General features: G+C 37.8%; 1 protein-coding gene across 1 annotated transcript in view; it reads left to right on the top strand.

Annotated features, from left to right (window-relative positions):
* The window catches only part of LOC133616176 (long-chain fatty acid transport protein 2-like), a 49,123-nt gene that overhangs the window by 13,464 nt on the left and 13,099 nt on the right, over positions 1 to 22,560 (top strand). Inside the window, exons 2-5 of the mRNA XM_061975327.1 lie at positions 7,180 to 7,389; positions 11,428 to 11,586; positions 13,506 to 13,630; positions 20,088 to 20,282. Of these exons, the coding sequence (XP_061831311.1) occupies positions 7,180 to 7,389; positions 11,428 to 11,586; positions 13,506 to 13,630; positions 20,088 to 20,282 (689 nt within the window). The remainder of the gene's footprint in view (positions 1 to 7,179; positions 7,390 to 11,427; positions 11,587 to 13,505; positions 13,631 to 20,087; positions 20,283 to 22,560) is intronic.

Genomic DNA, 22,560 nt, shown 5'->3' with positions numbered 1-22,560 from the left:
CGCTACAATGCTAGAGAATAATATGAGTAATAATTGTTGTGGCGCTACAATGCTAGAGAATACTATGAGTAATAATTGTTGTGGCGCTACAATGCTAGAGAATAATATGACTAATAAATGTTGTAGCGTTACAATGCTAGAGAATACTATGAGTAATAATTGTTGTAGCGCTACAATGCTAGAGAATACTATGAGTAATAATTGTTGTAGCGCTACAATGCTAGAGAATACTATGAGTAATAATTGTTGTAGCGCTACAATGCTAGAGAATAATATGAGTAATAATTGTTGTAGCGTTACAATGCTAGAGAATAATATGAGTAATAATTGTTGTAGTGTTACAATGCTAGAGAATAATATGAGTAATAATTGTAGTGTTACAATGCTAGAGAATAATATGAGTAATAATTGTTGTGGCGCTACAATGCTAGAGAATACTATGAGTAATTGTTGTAGCGTTACAATGCTAGAGAATAATATGAGTAATAATTGTTGTAGCGCTACAATGCTAGCGAATACTATGAGTAATAATTGTTGTAGCGTTACAATGCTAGAGAATAATATGAGTAATAATTGTTGTAGCGTTACAATGCTAGAGAATAATATGAGTAATAATTGTTGTAGCGCTACAATGCTAGAGAATACTATGAGTAATAATTGTTGTAGCGCTACAATGCTAGAGAATACTATGAGTAATAATTGTTGTAGCGCTACAATGCTAGAGAATAATATGAGTAATAATTGTTGTAGCGTTACAATGCTAGAGAATAATATGAGTAATAATTGTTGTAGCGTTACAATGCTAGAGAATAATATGAGTAATAATTGTTGTAGTGTTACAATGCTAGAGAATAATATGAGTAATAATTGTAGTGTTACAATGCTAGAGAATAATATGAGTAATAATTGTTGTGGCGCTACAATGCTAGAGAATACTATGAGTAATTGTTGTAGCGTTACAATGCTAGAGAATAATATGAGTAATAATTGTTGTAGCGCTACAATGCTAGCGAATACTATGAGTAATAATTGTTGTAGCGTTACAATGCTAGAGAATAATATGAGTAATAATTGTTGTAGCGTTACAATGCTAGAGAATAATATGAGTAATAATTGTTGTAGCGCTACAATGCTAGAGAATACTATGAGTAATAATTGTTGTAGCGCTACAATGCTAGAGAATACTATGAGTAATAATTGTTGTAGCGCTACAATGCTAGAGAATAATATGAGTAATAATTGTTGTAGCGTTACAATGCTAGAGAATACTATGAGTAATAATTGTTGTAGCGCTACAATGCTAGAGAATAATATGAGTAATAATTGTTGTAGCGCTACAATGCTAGAGAATACTATGAGTAATAATTGTTGTGGCGCTACAATGCTAGAGAATAATATGAGTAATAATTGTTGTGGCGCTACAATGCTAGAGAATACTATGAGTAATAATTGTTGTGGCGCTACAATGCTAGAGAATAATATGACTAATAAATGTTGTAGCGTTACAATGCTAGAGAATACTATGAGTAATAATTGTTGTAGCGCTACAATGCTAGAGAATACTATGAGTAATAATTGTTGTAGCGCTACAATGCTAGAGAATACTATGAGTAATAATTGTTGTAGCGCTACAATGCTAGAGAATAATATGAGTAATAATTGTTGTAGCGTTACAATGCTAGAGAATAATATGAGTAATAATTGTTGTAGTGTTACAATGCTAGAGAATAATATGAGTAATAATTGTAGTGTTACAATGCTAGAGAATAATATGAGTAATAATTGTTGTGGCGCTACAATGCTAGAGAATACTATGAGTAATTGTTGTAGCGTTACAATGCTAGAGAATAATATGAGTAATAATTGTTGTAGCGCTACAATGCTAGCGAATACTATGAGTAATAATTGTTGTAGCGTTACAATGCTAGAGAATAATATGAGTAATAATTGTTGTAGCGTTACAATGCTAGAGAATAATATGAGTAATAATTGTTGTAGCGCTACAATGCTAGAGAATACTATGAGTAATAATTGTTGTAGCGATACAATGCTAGAGAATACTATGAGTAATAATTGTTGTAGCGCTACAATGCTAGAGAATAATATGAGTAATAATTGTTGTAGCGTTACAATGCTAGAGAATACTATGAGTAATAATTGTTGTGGCGCTACAATGCTAGAGAATACTATGAGTAATAATTGTTGTAGCGCTACAATGCTAGAGAATACTATGAGTAATAATTGTTGTAGCGCTACAATGCTAGAGAATACTATGAGTAATAATTGTTGTAGCGTTACAATGCTAGAGAATGATATGAGTAATAATTGTTGTAGCGCTACAATGCTAGAGAATAATATGAGTAATAATTGTTGTAATAATTGTTGTGGCGCTACAATGCTAGAGAATACTATGAGTAATAATTGTTGTAGCGCTACAATGCTAGAGAATAATATGAGTAATAATTGTTGTAGTGTTACAATGCTAGAGAATAATATGAGTAATAATTGTTGTAGCGCTACAATGCTAGAGAATAATATGAGTAATTGTTGTAGCGCTACAATGCTAGAGAATAATATGAGTAATAATTGTTGTAGCGCTACAATGCTAGAGAATAATATGAGTAATAATTGTTGTGCCGCTACAATGCTAGAGAATACTATGAGTAATAATTGTTGTAGCGTTACAATGCTAGAGAATACTATGAGTAATAATTGTTGTAGCGTTACAATGCTAGAGAATAATATGAGTAATAATTGTTGCAGCGCTACAATGCTAGAGAATAATATGAGTAATAATTGTTGTGGCGCTACAATGCTAGAGAATATTATGAGTAATAATTGTTGTAGCGTTACAATGCTAGAGAATAATATGAGTAATAATTGTTGTGGCGTTACAATGCTAGAGAATAATATGAGTAATAATTGTTGTAGCGCTACAATGCTAGAGAATAATATGAGTAATAATTGTTGTAGCGCTACAATGCTAGAGAATAATATGAGTAATAATTGTTGTGGCGCTACAATGCTAGAGAATACTATGAGTAATAATTGTTGTAGCGTTACAATGCTAGAGAATAATATGAGTAATAATTGTTGTAGCGCTACAATGCTAGAGAATAATATGAGTAATAATTGTAGCGCTACAATGCTAGAGAATAATATGAGTAATAATTGTTGTAGCGTTACAATGCTAGAGAATAATATGAGTAATAATTGTTGTAGCGCTACAATGCTAGAGAATAATATGAGTAATAATTGTAGCGCTACAATGCTAGAGAATAATATGAGTAATAATTGTTGTGGCGCTACAATGCTAGAGAGTACTATGAGAGAGTACTATGAGTAATAATTGTTGTAGCATTACAATGCTAGAGAATAATATGAGTAATAATTGTTGTAGTGTTACAATGCTAGAGAATAATATGAGTAATAATTGTTGTAGCGTTACAATGCTAGAGAATAATATGAGTAATAATTGTTGTAGCGTTACAATGCTAGAGAATAATATGAGTAATAATTGTTGTAGCGCTACAATGCTAGAGAATACTATGAGTAATAATTGTTGTAGCGCTACAATGCTAGAGAATACTATGAGTAATAATTGTTGTAGCGCTACAATGCTAGAGAATAATATGAGTAATAATTGTTGTAGCGCTACAATGCTAGAGAATAATATGAGTAATAATTGTTGTAGCGCTACAATGCTAGAGAATAATATGAGTAATAATTGTTGTGGCGCTACAATGCTAGAGAATACTATGAGTAATAATTGTTGTGGCGTTACAATCCTAGAGAATAATATGAGTAATAATTGTTGTAGTGTTACAATGCTAGAGAATATTATGAGTAATAATTGTTGTGGCGCTACAATGCTGGAGAATAATATGAGTAATAATTGTTGTAGCGCTACAATGCTAGAGAATAATATGAGTAATAATTGTTGTAGCGCTACAATGCTAGAGAATAATATGAGTAATAATTGTTGTAGCGTTACAATGCTAGAGAATAATATGAGTAATAATTGTTGTAGCGCTACAATGCTAGAGAATACTATGAGTAATAATTGTTGTGGCGCTACAATGCTAGAGAATAATATGAGTAATAATTATTGTGGCGCTACAATGCTAGAGAATACTATGAGTAATAATTGTTGTAGCGTTACAATGCTAGAGAATAATATGAGTAATAATTGTTGTAGCGTTACAATGCTAGAGAATAATATGAGTAATAATTGTTGTAGCGCTACCATGCTAGAGAATAATATGAGTAATAATTGTTGTGGCGTTACAATGCTAGAGAATAATATGAGTAATAATTGTTGTAGCGCTACAATGCTAGAGAATACTATGAGTAATAATTGTTGTAGCGTTACAATGCTAGAGAATACTATGAGTAATAATTGTTGTAGCGTTACAATGCTAGAGAATAATATGAGTAATAATTGTTGTAGCGCTACAATGCTAGAGAATACTATAAGTAATAATTGTTGTAGCGCTACAATGCTAGAGAATACTATGAGTAATAATTGTTGTAGCGTTACAATGCTAGAGAATACTATGAGTAATAATTGTTGTAGCGCTACAATGCTAGAGAATAATATGAGTAATAATTGTTGTAGCGTTACAATGCTAGAGAATAATATGAGTAATAATTGTTGTAGCGTTACAATGCTAGAGAATACTATGAGTAATAATTGTTGTAGCGCTACAATGCTAGAGAATACTATGAGTAATAATTGTTGTAGCGCTACAATGCTAGAGAATACTATGAGTAATAATTGTTGTAGCGCTACAATGCTAGAGAATAATATGAGTAATAATTGTTGTAGCGCTACAATGCTAGAGAATAATATGAGTAATAATTGTTGTAGCGCTACAATGCTAGAGAATAATATGAGTAATAATTGTTGTGGCGCTACAATGCTAGAGAATACTATGAGTAATAATTGTTGTGGCGTTACAATCCTAGAGAATAATATGAGTAATAATTGTTGTAGTGTTACAATGCTAGAGAATATTATGAGTAATAATTGTTGTGGCGCTACAATGCTAGAGAATAATATGAGTAATAATTGTTGTAGCGCTACAATGCTAGAGAATAATATGAGTAATAATTGTTGTAGCGCTACAATGCTAGAGAATAATATGAGTAATAATTGTTGTAGCGTTACAATGCTAGAGAATAATATGAGTAATAATTGTTGTAGCGCTACAATGCTAGAGAATACTATGAGTAATAATTGTTGTGGCGCTACAATGCTAGAGAATAATATGAGTAATAATTGTTGTGGCGCTACAATGCTAGAGAATAATATGAGTAATAATTGTTGTGGCGCTACAATGCTAGAGAATACTATGAGTAATAATTGTTGTAGCGTTACAATGCTAGAGAATAATATGAGTAATAATTGTTGTAGCGTTACAATGCTAGAGAATAATATGAGTAATAATTGTTGTAGCGCTACCATGCTAGAGAATAATATGAGTAATAATTGTTGTGGCGTACAATGCTAGAGAATAATATGAGTAATAATTGTTGTAGCGCTACAATGCTAGAGAATACTATGAGTAATAATTGTTGTAGCGTTACAATGCTAGAGAATACTATGAGTAATAATTGTTGTAGCGTTACAATGCTAGAGAATAATATGAGTAATAATTGTTGTAGCGCTACAATGCTAGAGAATACTATAAGTAATAATTGTTGTAGCGCTACAATGCTAGAGAATACTATGAGTAATAATTGTTGTAGCGTTACAATGCTAGAGAATACTATGAGTAATAATTGTTGTAGCGCTACAATGCTAGAGAATAATATGAGTAATAATTGTTGTAGCGTTACAATGCTAGAGAATAATATGAGTAATAATTGTTCTAGCGCTACAATGCTAGAGAGTAATATGAGTAATAATTGTTGTAGCGTTACAATGCTAGAGAATACTATGAGTAATAATTGTTGTAGCGCTACAATGCTAGAGAATACTATGAGTAATAATTGTTGTAGCGTTACAATGCTAGAGAATACTATGAGTAATAATTGTTGTAGCGCTACAATGCTAGGGAATACTATGAGTAATAATTGTTGTGGCGCTACAATGCTAGAGAATAATATGAGTAATAATTGTTGTAGCGCTACAATGCTAGAGAATACTATGAGTAATAATTGTTGTAGCGTTACAATGCTAGAGAATACTATGAGTAATAATTGTTGTAGCGCTACAATGCTAGGGAATACTATGAGTAACAATTGTGGCGCTACAATGCTAGAGAATAATATGAGTAATAAATGTTGTAGCGTTACAGTGCTAGAGAATACTATGAGTAATAATTGTTGTAGCGCTACAATGCTAGAGAATACTATGAGTAATAATTGTTGTAGCGTTACAATGCTAGAGAATAATATGAGTAATAATTGTTGTAGCGCTACAATGCTAGAGAATACTATAAGTAATAATTGTTGTAGCGCTACAATGCTAGAGAATACTATGAGTAATAATTGTTGTAGCGTTACAATGCTAGAGAATACTATGAGTAATAATTGTTGTAGCGCTACAATGCTAGAGAGTAATATGAGTAATAATTGTTGTAGCGTTACAATGCTAGAGAATACTATGAGTAATAATTGTTGTAGCGCTACAATGCTAGAGAATAATATGAGTAATAATTGTTGTAGCGCTACAATGCTAGAGAATAATATGAGTAATAATTGTTGTAGCGCTACAATGCTAGAGAATACTATGAGTAATAATTGTTGTAGCGTTACAATGCTAGAGAATAATGTGAGTAATAATTGTTGTAGTGTTACAATGCTAGAGAATAATATGAGTAATAATTGTTGTGGCGCTACAATGCTAGAGAATACTATGAGTAATAATTGTTGTAGCGCTACAATGCTAGAGAATAATATGAGTAATAATTGTTGTAGCGTTACAATGCTAGAGAATAATATGAGTAATAATTGTTGTGGCGCTACAATGCTAGAGAATACTATGAGTAATAATTGTTGTGGCGCTACAATGCTGGAGAATACTATGAGTAATAATTGTTGTAGCGTTACAATGCTAGAGAATACTATGAGTAATAATTGTTGTGGCGCTACAATGCTAGAGAATACTATGAGTAATAATTGTTGTAGCGCTACAATGCTAGAGAATACTATGAGTAATAATTGTTGTTGCAGAGCTGCAAGACGCAGTGGAAGAAGTTCTCGCAACACTTCAGGAGCAAGGTGTGCTCGTGCTGCTGATGATGCAACACTGTGACACACCTGGACTGGAGAACTTCTCTGATCAGGTGGAGCGAGCATCAGACTCTCCTCTTCCTCGCTCGCTCAGATCCAACATCACCTTCAAAAGTCCTGCTGTGTACATCTACACATCTGGAACTACAGGTACGTTAACTGTATTTACACATCTGGAACTACAGGTATGTTAAACTGTATTTATACATCTGGAACTACAGGTATGTTAACTGTATTTACACATCTGGAACTACAGGTATGTTAAACTGTATTTACACATCTGGAACTACAGGTATGTTAACTGTATTTACACATCTGGAACTACAAGTATGTTAACTGTATTTACACATCTGGAACTACAGGTATGTTAACTGTATTTACACATCTGGAACTACAGGTATGTTAAACTGTATTTACACATCTGGAACTACAGTTATGTTAACTGTATTTACACATCTGGAACTACAGGTATGTTAACTGTATTTACACATCTGGAACTACAGGTATGTTAACTATATTTACACATCTGGAACTACAGGTATGTTAAACTGTATTTACACATCTGGAACTACAGGTATGTTAACTGTATTTACACATCTGGAACTACAAGTATGTTAACTGTATTTACACATCTGGAACTACAGGTATGTTAACTGTATTTACACATGTGGAACTACAGGTATGTTAACTGTATTTACACATCTGGAACTACAAGTATGTTAACTGTATTTACACATCTGGAACTACAGGTATGTTAAACTGTATTTACACATCTGGAACTACAGGTATGTTAAACTGTATTTACACATCTGGAACTACAGGTATGTTAACTGTATTTACACATGTGGAACTACAGGTATGTTAACTGTATTTACACATCTGGAACTACAGGTACGTTAACTGTATTTACACATCTGGAACTACAGGTATGTTAACTGTATTTACACATCTGGAACTACAGGTACATTAACTGTATTTACACATCTGGAACTACAGGTATGTTAACTGTATTTACACATCTGGAACTACAGGTACGTTAACTGTATTTACACATCTGGAACTACAGGTATGTTAACTGTATTTACACATCAGGAACTACAGGTATGTTAACTGTATTTACACATCTGGAACTACAAGTATGTTAACTGTATTTACACATCTGGAACTACAGGTACGTTAACTGTATTTACACATCTGGAACTACAGGTATGTTAACTGTATTTACACATCTGGAACTACAGGTACGTTAACTGTATTTACACATCTGGAACTACAGGTATGTTAACTGTATTTACACATCTGGAACTACAAGTATGTTAACTGTATTTACACATCTGGAACTACAGGTACATTAACTGTATTTACACATGTGGAACTACAGGTATGTTAACTGTATTTACACATCTGGAACTACAGGTATGTTAACTGTATTTACACATGTGGAACTACAGGTATGTTAAACTGTATTTACACATCAGGAACTACAGGTATGTTAAACTGTATTTACACATCTGGAACTACAGGTATGTTAACTGTATTTACACATCTGGAACTACAGGTATGTTAAACTGTATTTACACATCTGGAACTACAGGTATGTTAACTGTATTTACACATCTGGAACTACAAGTATGTTAACTGTATTTACACATCTGGAACTACAGGTACATTAACTGTATTTACACATGTGGAACTACAGGTATGTTAACTGTATTTACACATCTGGAACTACAGGTATGTTAACTGTATTTACACATGTGGAACTACAGGTATGTTAAACTGTATTTACACATCAGGAACTACAGGTATGTTAAACTGTATTTACACATCTGGAACTACAGGTATGTTAACTGTATTTACACATCTGGAACTACAGGTATGTTAAACTGTATTTACACATGTGGAACTACAGGTATGTTAACTGTATTTACACATCTGGAACTACAGGTATGTTAACTGTATTTACACATCTGGAACTACTTATGTTGATGATACTTATGTTGATGTTGATTATGTTGATACTTATGTTGATGTTTATGTTGATACTTATGTTGACGTTGATAGTTTTGTTGATGTTTATGTTGATACTTATGTTTTTGTTGATTCTTATGTTTATGTTGATATTGATGTTCATGTTGATGCTGATACTTATGTTGGTTGGTACTTATGTTGATGTTGATACTTATGTTGATGTTTATGTTGATTCTTATGTTGATGTTGATACTTATGTTGATGTTGATACTTGTGTTGATGGTGATACTGATGTTAGTGTTGATACTTATGTTGATGTTTATGTTGATATTTATGTTAATGCTGATACTTATGTTGATGTTTATGTTGATGTTGATACATATGTTGATGTTTATGTTGATGTTGATACTTATGTTGATGTTGATACTTATGTTGATGTTGATACCTATGTTGATGTTGATACTTAAATGGATGTTGATACTTATGTTGTTGTTGATGTTGATACTTATGCTGATACTTATGTTGATGTTGATGTTGATACTTATGTTGATACTTATGTTGATGTTTATGTTGATGTTGATACTTACGTTGATACTTATGTTGATGTTGATACTTAAATGGATGTTGATACTTATGTTGATGTTTATGTTGATGTTGATACTTATGCTGATACTTATGTTGATGTTTATGTTGATGTTGATACTTATGTTGATGTTTATGTTGATGTTGATACTTATGTTGATACTTATGTTGATGTTTATGTTGATGTTTATGTTGATGTTGATACTTATGTTGATACTTATGTTGATGTTTTTGTTGATGTTTATGTTGATATTTATGTTAATGCTGATACTTATGTTGATGTTTATGTTAATTTTGATACTTATGTTGATGTTTATGTTGATGTTGATACTTATGTTGATGTTGATACTTATGTTTATGTTGATACTTATGTTGATGTTGATACCTATGTTGATGTTGATACTTAAATGGATGTTGATACTTATGTTGTTGTTGATGTTGATACTTATGCTGATACTTATGTTGATGTTTATGTTGATGTTGATACTTATGTTGATACTTATGTTGATGTTTATGTTGATGTTGATACTTACGTTGATACTTATGTTGATGTTGATACTTAAATGGATGTTGATACTTATGTTGATGTTTATGTTGATGTTGATACTTATGCTGATACTTATGTTGATGTTTATGTTGATGTTGATACTTATGTTGATACTTATGTTGATGTTTATGTTGATATTTATGTTGATACTTATGTTGATGCTTATGTTGATACTTATGTTGATACTTATGTTGATACTCATGTTGATGTTGATACTTATGTTGATGTTTATGTTGATGTTTATGTTGATGTTGATACTTATGTTGATACTTATGTTGATGTTTTTGTTGATGTTTATGTTGGTATTTATGTTAATGCTGATACTTATGTTGATGTTTATGTTGATGTTGATGCTTATGTTGATGTTGATGTTGATACTTATGTTTATGTTGATACTTATGTTGATGTTGATACCTATGTTGATGTTGATACTTAAATGGATGTTGATACTTATGTTGTTGTTGATGTTGATACTTATGCTGATACTTATGTTGATGTTTATGTTGATGTTGATACTTATGTTGATACTTATGTTGATGTTTATGTTGATGTTGATACTTATGTTTATGTTGATACTTATGTTGATGTTGATACCTATGTTGATGTTGATACTTAAATGGATGTTGATACTTATGTTGTTGTTGATGTTGATACTTATGCTGATACTTATGTTGATGTTGATACTTATGTTGATACTTATGTTGATGTTTATGTTGATGTTGATACTTACGTTGATACTTATGTTGATGTTGATACTTAAATGGATGTTGATACTTATGTTGATGTTTATGTTGATGTTGATACTTATGCTGATACTTATGTTGATGTTTATGTTGATGTTGATACTTATGTTGATGTTTATGTTGATGTTGATACTTATGTTGATACTTATGTTGATACTTATGTTGATGTTTATGTTGATGTTGATACTTATGTTGATGTTGATACTTATGTTGATACTCATGTTGATGTTGATACTTATGTTGATACTTATGTTGATGTTTATGTTGATTTTTATGTTGACGTTGATACTTATGTTGATACTCATGTTGATGTTGATACTTATGTTGATGTTTATGTTGATGCAGGTCTGCCTAAAGCAGCGATGGTCAATCAGAATCGTCTCCTCAAGGCGTTGGCGGTCTTATCATCAAACGGCGTTGTGTCGGATGATGTCATCTACTTGAACTTACCTTTGTACCACACAGCTGGATTCATCATCGGCTTCATTGGCTCCATTGACACGGGTGAGGATGTACTTATGTACATGTACTTACAAGTACTGTATAAGTACTTCATTGACTCCATTGACACAGGTGAGGATGTACTTATGTACATGTACTTACAAGTACTGTTAAGGTACTTAATTGACACAGGTGAGGATGTACTTGTGTACATGTACTTAGAAGTACTGTATAAGTACCATATTTTTCTGACTATAAGTCGCAGTTTTTTTTCATAGTTTGGCCGGGCTCCAGTGCGACTTATATATGTTTTTTTCCTTCTTTATTATACATTTTCGGCAGGTGCAACTTATACTCCGGTGTGACTTACACTCCGAAAAATACGGTACTTCATTGACAGGTGAGGATGTAGTTTAAATCTACTCATGACAAGCTGCTAATGTCTTGTCTGGCGAGGAACAGCAAGAACATCATACCTGCCTCCACACCTCTGTCCACTAAAGTAGGAGTACAGAACTCCACTAAAGTAGGAGTACAGAACTCCACTAAAGTAGGAGTACAGAACGTGGAATTCTTTTTGTTTCCTTCCTATGGAGAATTTAGAAGAACTGCTAAAGCTTCTTAAAGTGTGCTGAAAGAGTCTTTTGTGAGCGAACAGATCATTGTGAGTGCAGGTCTTTAGTCCACAGCTAAGTAAGCCTAGGTCAAAGGTCAACAACAATCCCATAATCACTTATTCCAGCTGAGTTCTTTTTAGGCAACACTTCAGGCTTGATGATGTCATCGGCTCATTTGCATAATGAGATCAATCTTCCTGACTAAAGTTCGATAATTGTCAAATCAGATCAACTTCTTCATCCTGTGTACGCTGTGATGTCACACTTTGACGGACGTACCTATGTGGGCATTCTGCTATATTACTTTATTGATATTATTTCTCATCTCACGCCCTCCCGTATGATATTGTATGTATTATTTATATATACACAAAGGCTATATCATCCCTTCAAGCCTATTTCGCAGGTTTCCCTGCTCGAATAAAATCCCCTGAAGAGCAGAGAAACCTGTAGGGATGAAATAGCCTCTGTGTTTTTTCCTGACCTCACGTATATGTATGTACAGTTTATTATAGTTTATAGTTATGACGTTTAACACGGACTAGTACCGTATTTGTGGGACGATAAGACACACTTAAAGACTTGCATTTTCTCCAAAATGGAGGATGCGCCTTATGTACGTATTCATTCGGCTTGTTTTTGTCATGAATCATTCTGCTTGTGATCATTGACCTGGAAGCAATTTGATTTGGTAGACCGTGTCACACATAAGAGACAGGTGTGGACTGCAGGTTGATGCCTTGTCAATAAATGACACTAGCAAGTACCCGTAAGCAAGCAAGACCAAAACGTTGATGTTTCATTGAGAATATAGAACATCACACACGGCGCTCAAAAATCTGTCAAAATGTTTTAGTACGACTTTGGTAGGATCTCACGTCCTTGATGGATTGTCCAGCATTACGACGACCATAGTCAGACGTACTGTGCTTCAACGTACACTATTATTATGCTGTGTGTATAAGGAACACAAATAAATAAATATTACAATAATTATACACAGGTAAATAAATATTACAATATTAAATACAGGTAAATAAATATTGCAATAATTATATACAGATAATTAAATATTACAATAATTATATACAGGTAAATAAATATTACAATAATTATATACAGATAATTAAATATTACAATAATTATATACAGATAATTAAATATTACAATAATCTATGTAATACTACAACTTGATATATAAACTATTCATAATATACTTTACTAACTATCAATAGTAATACTACTACTTGATATACAAACTGTTCATAATATACTTTGACCAACTATAAATAGTAATACTACAATATAATATTAAAAGTATTTACAAGTTCATGATGAATTAAATCATATTTTATGATATTTTAGGATCTACAATCGTCCTGAAGAGGAAGTTTTCATCCTCTCACTTCTGGGACGACTGCAGGAAGTACAACGTGACTGTGATGCAGTACATAGGGGAGGTCATGCGCTACCTGTGTAACACACCTCAGGTACACACACACACACACACACACACACACACACACACACACACACACACACACACACACACACACACACACACACACACAGTACATAGGAGAGGTCATGCGCTACCTGTGTAACACACCTCAGGTACACACACACACACACACACACACACACACACACACACACACACACACACACACACACAGTACATAGGAGAGGTCATGCGCTACCTGTGTAACACACCTCAGGTACACACACACACACACACACACGCACACACACACACACACACACACACACACACACACGCACACACACACACACACACACACACACAGTACATAGGGGAGGTCATGCGCTACCTGTGTAACACACCTCAGGTACACACACACACACACACACACACACACACACACACACACAGTACATAGGAGAGGTCATGCGCTACCTGTGTAACACACCTCAGGTACACACACACACACACACACACGCACACGCACACACACACACACACACACACACACACACACACACACACACACACACACACACACACACACACACACACACACACACACAGTACATAGGAGAGGTCATGCGCTACCTGTGTAACACACCTCAGGTACACTCACACTAGAGATGCGCGGTTTGCGGGCACAACCGCGGAGTCCGCGGATTATCCGCGGATCGGGCGGATGAAATTAAAAAAAAAAAAGATTTTATCCGCGCGCGGGTCGGGTCGGGCGGATTAATTAGATTTTTTTTTTTTTTTTTTTTTTGCGGGTGGCAGTTAAACCAATTGGGAAATATATATACATAGTTAAATGTTGTTACCCACATACGAAAAACGAGCAGGCACCTGCAGCATATGCCACAACAGAAGAAAAAAAAAGAAAAGAGATGGACACTTTTACGGAGCGGAGAAGGGACGCCTCGCCGGGGTCCGGGACCGAGGCCCCTTCCCCCGAGAGGGCCCCACCGGGAGCCGTAGCTGAGGCGATCCGCGAGAAGGGCCCGACGCACGTCCAGGGTCACTACCGCGCCCACCGCACCGACACCCCGCCTCGTCCGCCTTCGCCGCGGCCGGCGTCACGCGCAGCAGGTAAGCAGCTTACCTGCCCGCCACCCCCGTGGCCGGGGGCTCGTAACATGGGTCACTCCGCGCGCTCCGCCCGCGCAGCTTACCTGCCCGCCACCCCTGTTGCCGGGGGCGCGTAACAGGGGTCACTCCGCGCGCAGTGCGCTCACGAAAGGGGTGGGGCTCACCCTGGTTGATATAGAGAGCAGGACGGTGGCCATGGAAGTTGGAACCCGCTAAGGAGTGTGTAACAACCCACCTGCCGAATCAACTAGCCCTGAAAATGGATGGCGCTGGAGCGTTGGGCCCATACCTGGCCGTCGCCGGCAGCGAGACGCGCTTGGAGGTGCGCTCAGCGCGGCTCCCATATGATTGCGCACTGGTGTGCGTCTGGGTCGTGACAGCGTGGCAAGCGAATGTCTGTGCTGCATTGGATCAGTCTCCTTTCTTTAACAGGCAAAAGCTTTATAACCTCACCATACCTGCCAACTTTTGAAATCAGAAAAACCTAGTAGCCAGGGTCCAAGGGCCGCAGGCCCCGGTAGGTCCAGGACAAAGTCCTGGTGGAGGGTTCAGGGCTTCGCCCCCCGACGCAAAATGATTATTAGCATTCAGACAGGTTAAAATGTTGCTAAAACCATCACTTTTCTATCAGTCACAGTGACTTTTCAAAACAAAAATATTACAGCAAAAATCATATGGGTTGATTGGCATGTTTATTCTGTAAGCTAACTTCAATAGTTTGAAATTATTTTGACAGTTAATGCCAGTTATCCTGTCAACCTTTCACAAGACTTCAATTTGTTAATTGAAAGTATAAACACTTTTTACAGTAAACAAATGGTAAAACAGTACTAAACAATTCCATTAAAAAAAAAATTGGTGTCATTATTAACTTTCTGTCCAAGCTTGTATAATCTACTGCCTTGTTCAATTGTAAAAAATATTCTGTGCCTAAAATTCACATTTCTATCACAATTATCATACTGTAAACATGGTAAGCTAACTTCATTAAAATTAATAGTCCTGTCAATAGCATGGAATTACAATTCAAATGTAGTTCTTTTGTAAGCCTTTCAAAAGAAATCAAAATATGAAAAATTAATGAAAATTAATTTAAGCCATCAGACACTTGAAAAGTGGCACATCACATCTCTAATGTAATCATTTGAACTTTTCAACAGAAATAGCACTGCAAAAATATTAAGGACATACTTCTGTATTTTGGTAGTTATGCTGTCAACATTTAACAAGATTTCTTCAACTTGGACTTGAAAGCATAAATAGTATAAACACTTTTAACAGTATGTCGTGCTGTGAAATACAGCCGACAGGATTGCGCACCAAACACGAAGCAAGGTCAAAGCGCATGCAAGGTGCAGGAGAACAAAGGACTTCTTTCATTTAAGGTTTGTGATAAACCATCAAACTCATTCGTTAAAAGGACTCTATAGTAATATAAAGCGAATTTTTCTGGACATTATCATGCAAGAAAAGTTTATTTTTGGGACCGCGATCACCGCGTAATGATTTTTAAAGGTTGCATTACAAACATTTAACTGTCCCATGTGATCAGCCAGTGCGATTGGAAATCCATGCTCAATTATTGCCTCCGTAAATAAAACTTCGGGCGGGTGCGGGCGGATGGCGGGCGGGTGCAGTTCTGATCAAACGTTACATCGGGTGGATGGCGGATGGTTGACGACTTTCTGACGCGGTTGCGGATGAAATAAATTGCCTATCCGCGCATCTCTAACGCACACACAAACTTGTTTATACTACCCTGTAGGATCCAATGACTGCGATCACACTCACACACACATGCACACACTCACACTCACACACATGCTCACACACACCTGTTTATACTACCCTGTGGGATCCAATGACTGCGATCACACTCACACACACATGCACACACTCACACTCACACACATGCTCACACACACCTGTTTATACTACCCTGTGGGATCCAATGACTGCGAACACACACACACACACACACACACACACACACACACACACACACAGGATAGTGTGTGGAGCATGCAGTCTTTCCCAGAAGAAGTTGGAGATGAGTTTCCAAATGGTCACTTACCCACAATGCATCACAGCAAGTCCACCAAAATAGAAATGCTTCAATATCAGGTTGTAGTCGTCTGTGTCACTCACATAACTTGTTGTAGTCGTCTGTGTCACTCACATAACTTGTTGTAGTCGTCTGTGTCACTCACATAACTTGTTGTAGTCGTCTGTGTCACTCACATAGCTTGTTGTAGTCGTCTGTGTCACTCACATAACTTGTTGTAGTCGTCTGTGTCACTCACATAACTTGTTGTAGTCGTCTGTGTCACTCACATAACTTGTTGTAGTCGTCTGTGTCGCTCACATAACTTGTTGTAGTCGTCTGTGTCGCTCACATAACTTGTTGTAGTCGTCTGTGTCACTCACATAACTTGTTGTAGTCGTCTGTGTCACTCACATAACTTGTTGTAGTCGTCTGTGTCACTCACATAACTTGTTGTAGTCGTCTGTGTCACTCAGATAACTTGTTGTAGTCGTCTGTGTCACTCACATAGCTTGTTGTAGTCGTCTGTGTCACTCACATAACTTGTTGTAGTCGTCTGTGTCGCTCACATAACTTGTTGTAGTCGTCTGTGTCACTCACATAACTTGTTGTAGTCGTCTGTGTCACTCACATAACTTGTTGTAGTCGTCTGTGTCACTCACATAACTTGTTGTAGTCGTCTGTCGCTCACATAACTTGTTGTAGTCGTCTGCGTCACTCACATAACTTTCTGTCTGTCACTCACATAACTTGTAGTCGTCTGTGTCACTCACATAACTTGTTGTAGTCGTCTGTGCCACTCACATAACTTGTTGTAGTCGTCTGTGTCACTCATATAACTTGTTGTAGTCGTCTGTGCCACTCACATAACTTGTTGTAGTCGTCTGTGTCGCTCGCATAACTTGTTGTAGTCGTCTGCGTCACTCACATAACTTTCTGTCTGTCACTCACATAACTTTTAGTCATCTGTGTCACTCACATAACTTGTTGTAGTCGTCTGTGTCACTCACATAACTTGTTGTAGTCGTCTGTGTCACTCACATAACTTGTTGTAGTCGTCTGTGTCGCTCACATAACTTGTTGTAGTCGTCTGTGTCGCTCACATAACTTGTTGTAGTCGTCTGTGTCACTCACATAACTTGTTGTAGTCGTCTGTGTCGCTCACATAACTTGTTGTAGTCGTCTGTGTCACTCACGTAACTTGTTGTAGTCGTCTGTGTCACTCACATAGCTTTCTGTCTGTCACTAACATAACTTGTAGTCGTCTGTGTCGCTCACATAACTTGTTGTAGTCGTCTGTGTCACTCACATAGCTTTCTGTCTGTCACTCACATAACTTGTAGTCGTCTGTGTCGCTCACATAACTTCTTGTAGTCGTCTGTGTCACTCACATAACTTGTTGTGGTCGTCTGTGTCGCTCACATAACTTGTTGTAGTCGTCTGTGTCGCTCACATAACTTGTTGTAGTCGTCTGTGTCGCTCACATAACTTGTTGTAGTCGTCTGTGTCACTCACATAACTTGTTGTAGTCGTCTGTGTCGCTCACATAACTTGTTGTAGTCGTCTGTGTCACTCACGTAACTTGTTGTAGTCGTCTGTGTCACTCACATAGCTTTCTGTCTGTCACTAACATAACTTGTAGTCGTCTGTGTCGCTCACATAACTTGTTGTAGTCGTCTGTGTCACTCACATAGCTTTCTGTCTGTCACTCACATAACTTGTAGTCGTCTGTGTCGCTCACATAACTTCTTGTAGTCGTCTGTGTCACTCACATAACTTGTTGTGGTCGTCTGTGTCGCTCACATAACTTGTAGTTGTCTGTGTCACTCACATAACTTGTTGTAGTCGTCTGTGTCACTCACATAACTTGTTGTAGTCGTCTGTGTCACTCACATAGCTTTCTGTCTGTCACTCACATAACTTGTTGTAGTCGTCTGTGTCGCTCACATAACTTCTTGTAGTCGTCTTTGTCACTCACATAACTTGTTGTAGTCGTTTGTGTCGCTCACATAACTTGTAGTCGTCTGTGTCGCTCACATAACTTGTTGTAGTCGTCTGTCACTCACATAACTTGTTGTAGTCGTCTGTGTCACTCACATAACTTGTTATAGTCGTCTGTGTCACTCACATAGCTTTCTGTCTGTCACTCACATAACTTGTAGTCGTCTGTGTCGCTCACATAACTTGTTGTAGTCGTCTGTGTCACTCACATAGCTTTCTGTCTGTCACTCACATAACTTGTAGTCGTCTGTGTCACTCACATAACTTGTTGTAGTCGTCTGCGTCACTCACATAACTTTCTGTCTGTCACTCACATAACTTGTAGTCGTCTGTGTCACTCATATAACTTGTTGTAGTCGTCTGTGTCACTCACATAACTTGTTGTAGTCGTCTGTGTCGCTCACATAACTTGTAGTCGTCTGCGTCACTCACATAACTTTCTGTCTGTCACTCACATAACTTGTAGTCGTCTGTGTCACTCATATAACTTGTTGTAGTCATCTGTGCCACTCACATAACTTGTTGTAGTCGTCTGTGTCACTCACATAACTTGTTGTAGTCGTCTGTGTCACTCACATAGCTTTCTGTCTGTCACTCACATATCTTGTTGTAGTCGTCTGTGTCACTCACATAGCTTTCTGTCTGTCACTCACATAACTTGTAGTCGTCTGTGTCACTCACATAACTTCTTGTTGTAGTCGTCTGTGTCACTCACATAGCTTTCTGTCTGTCACTCACATAACTTGTAGTCGTCTGTGTCGCTCACATAACTTGTTGTAGTCGTCTGTGTCGCTCACATAACTGTAGACCAAGGCATGGACTATGTTGTAGTCCAAGGCATGGACTATGTTGTAGACCCAGGCATGGACTATGTTGTAGACCAAGGCATGGACTATGTTGTAGACCCAGGCATGGACTATGTTGTAGACCCAGGCATGGACTATGTTGTAGTCCCAGGCATGGACTATGTTGTAGACCCAGGCATGGACTATGTTGTAGACCCAGGCATGGACTATGTTGTAGACCCAGGCATGGACTATGTTGTAGACCAAGGCGTGGACTTTGTTGTAGCCCCAGGCATGGACTATGTTGTAGACCAAGGCATGGACTATGTTGTAGACCAAGGCATGGACTATGTTGTAGACCAAGGCATGGACTATGTTGTAGACCAAGGCATGGACTATGTGTGTCTGATGCCTGAATATTATGAATGAGTTTTTGGAATGGAGTAATTATTTTCCCAGAGTGTGAAGACCTCAGAGGTCTAGACCATCAGACTTTGTGAACCCGGTCCCAGTCCTTCTGGTCCCAGTCCTGTCTTTGTCCGCAGAGAGAAGACGACCGGCAGCACAAAGTCCGTCTCGCTATTGGGAATGGCGTCCGAGCAGAAATATGGCGAGAATTTCTCAAGCGCTTTGGAGATATTCACATCAAAGAGTTCTACGCTTCCACCGAGGGGAACATCGGCTTCATCAACTACGCCGGCAAGATAGGAGCCATTGGGAGGGTTCACTTTCTGCACAGGGTAAAACACACAACTACATTGGGAGGGTCCACTTTCTGCACAGGGTAAAACACACAACTACATTGGGAGGGTTCACTCTCTGCACAGGGTAAAACACACAACTACATTGGGAGGGTTCACTCTCTGCACAGGGTAAAACACACAACTACATTGGGAGGGTTCACTCTCTGCACAGGGTAAAACACACAACTACATTGGGAGGGTTCACTCTCTGCACAGGGTAAAACACACAACTACATTGGGAGGGTTCACTTTCTGCACAGGGTAAAACACACAACTACATTGGGAGGGTCCACTTTCTGCACAGGGTAAAACACACAACTACATTGGGAGGGTTCACTCTCTGCACAGGGTAAAACACACAACTACATTGGGAGGGTTCACTTTCTGCACAGGGTAAAACACACAACTACATTGGGAGGGTTCACTCTCTGCACAGGGTAAAACACACAACTACATTGGGAGGGTTCACTCTCTGCACAGGGTAAAACACACAACTACATTGGGAGGGTTCACTCTCTGCACAGGGTAAAACACACAACTACATTGGGAGGGTTCACTCTCTGCACAGGGTAAAACACACAACTACATTGGGAGGGTTCACTCTCTGCACAGGGTAAAACACACAACTACATTGGGAGGGTTCACTTTCTGCACAGGGTAAAACACACAACTACATTGGGAGGGTCCACTTTCTGCACAGGGTAAAACACACAACTACATTGGGAGGGTTCACTCTCTGCACAGGGTAAAACACACAACTACATTGGGAGGGTTCACTTTCTGCACAGGGTAAAACACACAACTACATTGGGAGGGTCCACTTTCTGCACAGGGTAAAACACACAACTACATTGGGAGGGTGCACTCCCTGCACAGGGTAAAACACACAACTACATTGGGAGGGTTCACTCTCTGCACAGGGTAAAACACACAACTACATTGGGAGGGTTCACTCTCTGCACAGGGTAAAACACACAACTACATTGGGAGGGTGCACTCTCTGCACAGGGTAAAACACACAACTACATTGGGAGGGTTCACTCTCTGCACAGGGTAAAACACACAACTACATTGGGAGGGTTCACTCTCTGCACAGGGTAAAACACACAACTACATTGGGAGGGTTCACTCTCTGCACAGGGTAAAACACACAACTACATTGGGAGGGTTCACTCTCTGCACAGGGTAAAACACACAACTACATTGGGAGGGTTCACTCTCTGCACAGGGTAAAACACACAACTACATTGGGAGGGTTCACTCTCTGCACAGGGTAAAACACACAACAACATTGGGAGGGTTCACTCTCTGCACAGGGTAAAACACACAACTACATTGGGAGGGTTCACTCTCTGCACAGGGTAAAACACACAACAACATTGGGAGGGTTCACTCTCTGCACAGGGTAAAACACACAACTACATTGGGAGGGTTCACTCTCTGCACAGGGTAAAACACACAACTACATTGGGAGGGTTCACACTCTGCACAGGGTAAAACACACAACTACATTGGGAGGGTTCACTCTCTGCACAGGGTAAAACACACAACTACATTGGGAGGGTTCACTCTCTGCACAGGGTAAAACACACAACTACATTGGGAGGGTTCACTTTCTACACAGGGTAAAACACACAACAACATTGGGAGGGTTCACTTTCTGCACAGGGTAAAACACACAACTACATTGGGAGGGTTCACTCTCTGCACAGGGTAAAACACACAACTACATTGGGAGGGTTCACTCTCTGCACAGGGTAAAACACACAACAACATTGGGAGGGTTCACTCTCTGCACAGGGTAAAACACACAACTACATTGGGAGGGTTCACTTTCTGCACAGGGTAAAACACACAACAACATTGGGAGGGTTCACTTTCTGCACAGGGTAAAACACACAACTACATTGGGAGGGTGCACTTTCTGCACAGGGTAAAACACACAACTACATTGGGAGGGTTCACTTTCTGCACAGGGTAAAACACACAACTACATTGGGAGGGTTCACTTTCTGCACAGGGTAAAACACACAACTACATTGGGAGGGTTCACTCTCTGCACAGGGTAAAACACACAACTACATTGGGAGGGTGCACTCTCTGCACAGGGTAAAACACACAACTACATTGGGAGGGTTCACTTTCTACACAGGGTAAAACACACAACTACATTGGGAGGGTTCACTCTCTGCACAGGGTAAAACACACAACATTGGGAGGGTTCACTCTCTGCACAGGGTAAAACACACAACTACATTGGGAGGGTTCACTCTCT

The sequence above is a fragment of the Nerophis lumbriciformis genome, linkage group LG15, assembly GCF_033978685.3.
Source record: "Nerophis lumbriciformis linkage group LG15, RoL_Nlum_v2.1, whole genome shotgun sequence".
Taxonomy (NCBI): Eukaryota; Metazoa; Chordata; class Actinopteri; order Syngnathiformes; family Syngnathidae; genus Nerophis; species Nerophis lumbriciformis.
This window is presented reverse-complemented; position numbering and strand designations above follow the sequence as displayed.